This window comes from Amblyomma americanum, chromosome 7, assembly GCF_052857255.1.
Source record: "Amblyomma americanum isolate KBUSLIRL-KWMA chromosome 7, ASM5285725v1, whole genome shotgun sequence".
In the NCBI taxonomy this organism is placed as follows: Eukaryota; Metazoa; Arthropoda; class Arachnida; order Ixodida; family Ixodidae; genus Amblyomma; species Amblyomma americanum.
In genome coordinates, this window is record NC_135503.1 from 25,391,779 (window position 1) to 25,400,345 (window position 8,567).

General features: G+C 49.7%; 1 protein-coding gene across 1 annotated transcript; it reads right to left on the reverse strand.

The window, feature by feature from the left end:
• Positions 1-4,441: 4,441 nt before the first annotated feature.
• LOC144098713 (cystatin-B-like) lies at positions 4,442-6,029 on the reverse strand. The gene is made up of 3 exons (XM_077631543.1): positions 5,842-6,029; positions 5,644-5,745; positions 4,442-4,627 (listed from the first exon to the last, which is right to left on the reverse strand). Exons 1-3 carry the CDS (start codon positions 5,911-5,913, stop codon positions 4,505-4,507), a joined length of 297 nt encoding a protein of 98 aa, XP_077487669.1. The 5' UTR covers positions 5,914-6,029; the 3' UTR covers positions 4,442-4,504.
• Positions 6,030-8,567: the final 2,538 nt, after the last annotated feature.

The window sequence follows — 8,567 nt, forward strand, 5'->3', positions numbered from 1 at the left end:
TAGAGAACTTAAGACCTATCTCTCTAACCTCTTGTGCAAGCAAGCCTTTGGAGCACGTTATTCATACGTGGCTCAATAACTACATGGAGGATAATGACCTCTATCTGCATTCGATGGCGGGCTTTAGGCCCAGGCTCTCCACTCAGAACGTGATGCTGCAACAAAAGCACCAAATCATCGATGCGGAAACCGGGGACGCAAAGGCAATCCTAGGGCTTGAGCTAGCGAAGGCTTTTGATAACGTCAAACATAAAGCCATTCTGGAGAAACTTCAGGACTTGGGAGTAGGCGAACGAACCTACAATTGCATTAGGTACTTTTTGTCAGACCGAGAAGCACGAATCCAGATTGGAGAATGCAAATCGGATGACATTAAATTAGGCAGCAAAGGGACCCCACAGGGCTCTGTGCTCTCGCACTTTCTTTTCAATGTGGCCATGACCAAACTCCCTGAAAGACTGGAGGCTATTGAAGGACTAAACCACAGCATGTACGCTGCTGACATCACGTTGTGGATAGCTAGGGGCAGCGATGCCCAAATAGAGGACACCCTCCAAAGGGCTATCCAGGAAGTTGAAGGTTACGTCGGACCTAGGGGACTTATATGTTCACCGCAAAAATCTGAACTGCTTCTATACCAGCCGAAAAGCAGGGCCAGTAAGGAGGAACCACAAATCTCTCGCAGCTGGGGGGATCCCCATTCCAAAAGTGGACAAAATCAGAGTTCTGGGACTTCTCATTCAGGCCAACAGCTTTAATGGCGAAACAATAAGGAAACTAGACGGCTGCGCACAGCAGACCATGAGGCTCATCCGCAGGATTGCTAACAGGCGGTCCGAGATGAGAGAAGCGAATCTAGTTAGGCTAGTCCAGGCCTTTGTTATAAGTAGAATAGCTTATGTTGCTCCCTTCCTCAGCTTTAGGTCCTTCGAGAAGAAGATTGAGGGCATCATACGTAAAAGAATAAAGCAGGCGCTGGGGCTTCCCATCCGCACTGCAAATGAAAAGCTTTTAGCTCTAGGGCTCCACAACACTCTTGAGGAGATTATTGAAGCAGTGAGGGTCTCGCAGTATGAGATACTTGCGGGAAGCCCTGCGGGCAGGGAAATCCTAGCTAGGCTAGGCATTAACTATGAAGGGCAGGAAGGCATCAAAGTCGACCTGCCGCGAAGCGTGCGGAACCGACTCATAATCAAACCACTACCTAAAAACATGCACCCAATCCATCACAAGGAACGCAGAGAGAAACGGGCCGAGGCTCTTGAAAAGCGTTTCAAAAACTCGAAGGACGTGCTCTACGTTGATGCTGCAGACTATGGCAACGACCGCATGGCCCTAGCTGTAGCGAGTGCTGAAACTAGATTGCTAGCCAGTGGCACAGTTCCAACGGATTACTCAGATTGGAGAAGAATCTGCCATAGCACTTGCAATTGCAAGTACTTCAGCCAAAATTATAGTCAGCGACTCTAAGGTTGCGGTGATGAACTTTGCCAGAGGCAGAATTTCTCCCAAGGCAAACAGAATCCTGCAGACCTGCAGATATAGCAGGAAAATTGAAATAATCTGGGCACCTGTGCACGCCTCCCTAACTGGGAACGAGGCGGCCCACGAATTAGCTCGAGGACTTACTTTCCGAGCTGGTGGGCTAGCCGAAGGCTTCACGGAGCGGGACCGCTTAGTGTGTTACAGAGAGATCACACAACACTACAGACTAAGGCGGGTTAAATGTCCTCCGGCTGATATACCCTTAAACAAGAGCCAGGCCTCCACTTGACGTCGCCTGCAAACCAACTCGTTTCCAAGCCCGGTGTCGTGCAGCCTCTACTACCCGGGTCAGTACTCGAGCCAGTGTAATCTATGTAAAGCCAGGGCTGATCTTAATCACATTCTGTGGGAATGCCCACAGGCTCCCTCTGAGGGAAGCATAAAGTCTTTAGAACAATGGGAGACCTTATTACTCAGCTTCGATCCGGAGATTCAACTGAAGACCGTCCGACTGGCCGAAACTGCCGCTAGGGTCCAAGGACTCCTGGCCGTCGTCTAGGTGGGAAGGCCTACATCTGTTGGACAAATAAAGTTTTACAATCCAATCTTCAGCTTCGATGATCTTGCGCCTTACCTTTTCCCTGCTCTTTCCTATAACACATTTTGCAAAAAGAGGCAATTTTTTTTACTCGCACAGGAAAATGTGATCAACTAGTGTTCCTCCTCGTCCCTTTCTGACATTGTGAGCATGTTCCAAGAGGTGCTCGTCTAAGCATCTTCCCGTCTGGCTGATATACTTGCTGCGCTACAGTGTTGTTCAAGATTATGAACCAGCAAGCCCACAAATCCACACTGCTGTATTTCTGTAGTGAAAATAGTGTTGGAAACTGTGTCTGGAACCAGTGCAGCTTTTCCAGTGTGGAATGCACAGAGCAAATAACGAAGCTGAAGAGCGATTGTACAGCAAGGGGCGGTGGAGAAAGAGTACAAATTAGCTAATCCTCACGTGTTCAGTTTTCATGAAAAGATGGCACAGTTGATCTGAGGAGATGAACACAATGCTATCAAAATTGAGTTTTCCAGGTGTACAAGGGTAGGGCTACGGAATGCACCAGTAGAGATTTGATATAGCTTTTCTGTTCAGTGTAGGACCAGCACTTGGCACAAGCACTGAAACAGGACACGTTAGCTTGTACACCGCACATGAAATGAACACGTTGCCGTAAGAGATTTTAATTCTTGCGGTTTCAACGAGTTGCACGTGCCTCGGCACTGAGCACTTGCACAAGGGCGTACTCGTGGCCAGTACATTGTCAACGGTCACAGATTGCCGTGCCTTACCGACTAGAGCACGAGATAAAGGTTGCACCTGCGGGTGCGGCCCATGAGTGTGTGCCTTTCGTTTTCAGTCACTGCTTCGGTTCTTTTGAGCTCGCCTCGCAAGATCTACATGCCGTCTTCGATAAGGCTTATCCGATGGCGCGCTCTCCTTGAGGCACTTCTCTGAACAAAGCATCTTCCCGAGACGAAACTTCGACTGCACTTTTAGCAGTGCTTATCTACCGCTTTCGAGTATCGGAAGAAACGCTTTCGCGACATTTGCTCTAGGAAACTTTCCGCGTTCTATGCACGGAAACGTCGCATCGCTAAGAAGCTCCTGCGCATAAGTGCTGCAGGAATTGGAGCATGCGCAAAAACGGGGCAAGGGAAGGACGCGCACGGTGTAAATGGTTTCATACGAAACGAGCCCGCGCATGTCCAGCGCCTTAGTGGCGTTCAATATAGATATACCCCTGTCACGGCCAGTTTCAATCACCCTCGAGTCGAGGGTCTTCGAGATTCTCAATCGCCATCGAACTCGCCGCTGCTACACGGCAAATCTCAATGGCCATTGAAATGGTTCTCGTGTCTTACGCCACGGATGTGTGGCGCTACAGTTTTTAGCATACCGGAGATATACCGGTTTTGCGTACGCCTGTTGTGCACGCGCAGTTGCCCTACCCAGCCGCTCGCTTGCCATCGCGCATGCGCAGCTGCCGTACGTAAAACCGGTATACGTCTCCGCTATGCTTAATCCCTCTATTGACCGAAACAATTCGGTTCGCGACGTACAGTCCGCACACCTGCCTAGAGCGCTCGAACGGCGCACTGGGGAGTATACTTACGTCATTAACGCATGGCCTAGCTCTCTGAAACTGACCTTATCGTGTACGCACATTCCCATGGACCGTGTTTAACTCATGTCTTTAAGTTATATCGGACCAACCAGGTAGCAGCGACTGTAATAAGTGTACAACAGTGTCCGCCACTCGAGCGCTCAGAGAAGTGTGTGGACGACTGTACATGTACAGTACTCAAGGATTGAAATAGGACATTCGGAGCGCGTGGCCGTCGCTTCATGGAGCGCCGCCCGTAGATACTCATGGAACCAAGGTGGTGCATTGTGGTATGGCGCGAGGGGGAGAACATCTACAAAGCAGAATTGTTCCTTCCAGTAGCCAACGAGCTGGCCTGTTGTTTACCACATGCCTGCGTGGCACTGCAAGGCTGGCGCTCCGAATGTCCTATTTCAATCCGTGAGTACTGTACGCGTCCCCGCGCCTTTGAAAATAGTCTGCGCACAGGAAACCATAAAAACCGAGACGCCGTCTGCACGTATTCGCGCATAGATAGCAGGTGTGAGCGCGGGCGAATGGCAGCAACGTGGCGAAGCAGTGAATCGCACAAAGCGCAGAAAAAAGCTATCTTCACTAATGGCGGAGGCGCTGTCGCAGTTTTGTTAGTGGAAGGTGCAGGGCGTCTACGTCTTTGATGACGCACGACAGTAGCGTTAGGGTAATTAAGGATTCTGAAGTGCATCTTGTATGCACTTCTCAGCTTAAGCGGCTTTGAATGAACCTGTACAGTACAGCGCCCCAGTACCGGAAGTTCATGTGAGCAAAAGAAAAGGCGGAGCTGCAGGAAGAAGTAAACTTTATTACATCAGTACAAATCCACGTTTCAAGTCTTGCCGCAGCCGTCACTGGAAATGCTCGATTGGGTCCTCCAACGCCTTGTTCTCCTGCACAGCAGAGAACGATATCTCGCCCTGGAAGGCCTTGTGCGCACGCACGTGTATGTGCTGGCCGCCTCCGACGTGGACCTAGAAGAAGAAAAGTTCGCGTGAAGTTGTGTCCAGGGCATCTGCAAAGCCACCAGGTAACCGTTATGACTACTAAGCTAGCTGATCGAGGAAGGCATCCAGAGAGGGCGGCCTGAGTATGGCCTGCAATTCTGCACCGGGAAGGCGTTGAGTGGAGCTATATATGAGCGCGCCGCGGCGACGACTGTCACACCGGTACGGTTGACTTATTGCCAGCGCCTGAGAATCGGGCGGGTGGCATGCTTACGAAAACCATCTCCTAGCTAGGGCCTGTCACACTCGTTATTACCACTACACTGCGATAAAGTTGCGATACGTACACAGTTAAGACGCATGCAGTCATGATTTGCTAAACTTGGACAGGCGCTGTGATGCCCTTGCATGCATACCGATTCATCAAGATGTGGTGGCAGGTACGTATACACACGCGCGTTTTCATACATATGTTAACGCGCTCTAATTTTCTCTCGATCTGTAAGCAACCTGACGAATAAGGAGGTTCATGTTTAGCGAACGGCGCTTGTGTCTGAGGTTAATTATTATTGGCCCAACAACAAATAAGTTCCCACTGTTCGGCCTGACGTTTAAAATATGCGCTAGTATATTAAGCTGTTCGAGCTTACCCCAGCGGAAATGAGAACGGCCATGCGATTTAAAAATGACGTGGTTACGATCCCGTTAAGGGCCAAAATTCCAAGAGCGCGCAGCGCGCGCTGGAATCTGCGTAGAGTCACGCCCCATTGTCGAGCGCGCGTGAGCGCGCCTGATCAGCCGATACCACTGATACCCAACACAGCCCAACCGGCGTCGCCGGCGTGCAGCACCACTCCCCCACCCACAGGCAGCACCATCGACTGCGATAGACACGATCATAGAGTGCACTGCAGCATGCGGATGCTAGAAACTACGAAACACAGTGAGAATGAGTGTTAGCGCAACTTCTGACAAAACGCGCGGAGTTAGGAATCCGAAATCCATTACCGCGCAGCGTTAAATGTTGCATGCGTGGCACTAACCTTGACGAAATAGTTTACGCCGTTCACAAGCTGCGTGCGATACTTCAGCGGAGTGAACTCGTCGAATTTCTTCGCGAGCTTCGCCTCCACTTCGGAGCGGACCTGCGATCAAAACCATGGGTGTAAACAATGAGCACGCCCACTGCAGCTACTGGCGTCCTTTCCTTTGAGCGCGAAATGAAAAAAAAAAAGAAAAACCTTTTCGCAGATCTCCTGGACGGTGGCATCGGCGTCCTTAACTTCCTCGGCGAGTCCTCCACAAAGTGGCATGATTGATCAGAGCTGGCAGCTACGAAGAAAAAGACTCGAGAGAAACGAGAAACTCCTCTGTTATAACGCCCTACTTGCAGCGCGCGCTACTAAAATGACTCACTGCTCGTGACTTCTACGTCACTCATTCTTACGTGAAATCGGAAAGCCTCCCGGCAAAATGAGCGGTATTGTGCTGCCATCTGGTTGATTCATTCCAAAACGTAAACAAAATAACGTTGCAGCTGCTGTCGCCTTGTGGTCGTATTGCACACTTTCAATCCTAGTTCGTGAAAGATCCGAAAGATGCCGCCACAAGACCAATTTTTTTTTTTTTAGACGGCGTTTAGGACAGCACACTGCGAAGCGCTTATGAAGGTGAAAAGCAAACGAGGTTTACTTAGACCTTTAGTACACAGTTTTACATTTGATATATCACATACAGTACAGTACATTTTTTTTTTCACTTGTGACGGGCAAGTGAGAAACATTTGGGCATGTTTTGCATCTGTAATCCGCTCTTGAACTCGTGGACGGTGCACGACCGGCTTATTTAAGCTAATTTTCAGTCAAGGAAAACGTAGGCGCTGAATTTTGAAGAGAGCGGCGTTTTGCGGTTCCTATTTCACGAGAAGACATTCATGGTGTCTTCGACTGGTCGCTCCCGCGATCCGGTTAGGATCTGGCAGAGTGGGAGCCGCTCTCGCTCTGAGCGCATAGCGAGACTAGTCAAGCCGAATGGTCAGCGAGTTTTTAGAGCGGAAGCGAAGAAGGCAGAAGGGGGACGTAACTTCCGGAACCACTACGCGGCAGCGCTGCTGATGTCAACAGTAGCCGCAAAGGTCCCTTGATTACCTTTAGCCGCACGTGGTCGCACACAGTTTGCATCACGGTCGCCGCTTAGCCTGTATCGATCGCTACCCCGGCTTTCCGTCCCACGGGGCGCTCAATTTTCCAACATCGCCTTATGGGTAGCACTGTCGTCCTCATCTGAGCTGGTGCTAGAATCGCTGTTGTCATGCGACAGCAACACAGACCGCGTTCCTAGCGTAGTTACCCGGCGTCTCTTGGACATTTTACCTCACACAGCGCGGCACTCACAAAACACAACACAGCAAGGACGCCACGACTGCGTCAAAAGCCTACACTTGCTTCTGCCTATGCGCAGGGGACGCCGAGGCCTCGCACCGCTTTCGCGAAAAGGCGGAAGTGGCTCTGTCACGTGGGACTGATCTCGGAGCCGCTCCGACTTTTTTCTCGGAGCGCGTCGGAGCGCTCTGAGCTGGAGGCGAGCGCTCAGAAAGAACCAGCCGAATGTAGTCAGAGCGGCCGGTTTCGACCAGCCGAATGTGCGGCCGCCTCTCAGAGCGCTCTAGAGCGATCTAAAGCGACCAGTCGAAGACACCATCAGTATCCTACATGCAATTATATATACAGTATTGTGCGTTTTTATCGCTGACACTTTCAAAAATTTCCCCGCCTCAACCGCTGGCTCGTTTGCGGTGAAACTGCACACAGAGCTTGCGTATTATGGTAACTTTTGTATCGTAGCAAGTTTGACAATAGTACTTACTTAGTTCAGGCGCACATGATGCCAAAACGTAAGCGTCTACGAGAGATGGCTAGCCAAAACTCGCAGACGACGCTTTTTCGCTGAGAACCGGCAGTGGCGCCATCTGTTTTGGGCAGTGGAAACCGTCACGACAAGGCCGCCGAGGCGAGCATTGAAAACAATATTCTTTAAAAGGTACAGCCTCGTTAAATCATTTGTTCTGATATTTTTCCGCTTAATGAGTCGAAAATGTTGTAAGCGCTTCAGTAGAAGCAGACGAAACGACAGGCACGGCATATTCAAACGGCCCGCGCTCCTTGCAACGCTCTCCTCGACGGCCTTGTCGTGACGCTTTGCGCTACCGCAAACAGATAGCGCCACTGCCGCCCTTCAGCGAAAAAGCGTCGTCTGCGGGTTTTGGCTCGCCGATCTCTCGTAGACGCTTACGTTTTCGCATCATGTGCGCCTGAACTAAGTAAGTACCATTGTCAAACTTGCTACGATACAAAAGTTACCATAATACGCAAGCTCTGTGTGCAGTTTCACCGCAAACGAGCCAGCGGTTGAGGCGGGGAAATTTTTGAAAGCGTCAGCGATAAAAACGCACAATAGTATATATATATATATGACATGTAATCAACGGCATAATGAATGTCCTATGTCCTTGATGAGTACGTCATCATACTCCTCTAGTCTTTAATGCAAAAAACAGATCAAAATAGTTACCTGCCGGTTTTACACTTTGCAGTTTGCGGGGAATAGAAGTTGGGAGGGGGGAGAGAAATGGGGAAATTCAGTTTTTTTCAATAAAGAGCTTCTCTCTCTCAAACGTCATTTTGTGCTTCACACATATCTGTCAGTACCAACAAACAAACAAGCGCATGCACGGACCCACGCTAGACGTCATGAATGATAGGATTACAGAATGTTCTTAGCTAGGTTTTATTTTAGACCTCAGTGCCGTAGAGACGTTGCAGAGGGCATGCGTGGAGAAGTTGAAAGGAAAAAAAAACAACCGAAAAGACAATTTTTTTCTTATTTGGGCAATGTTAGCTTAGTTTCTCAATGCGCTTCAGCAGAAACGGCAGTGCATAGAAAATTGTTTATGATTATTACTTAGAAG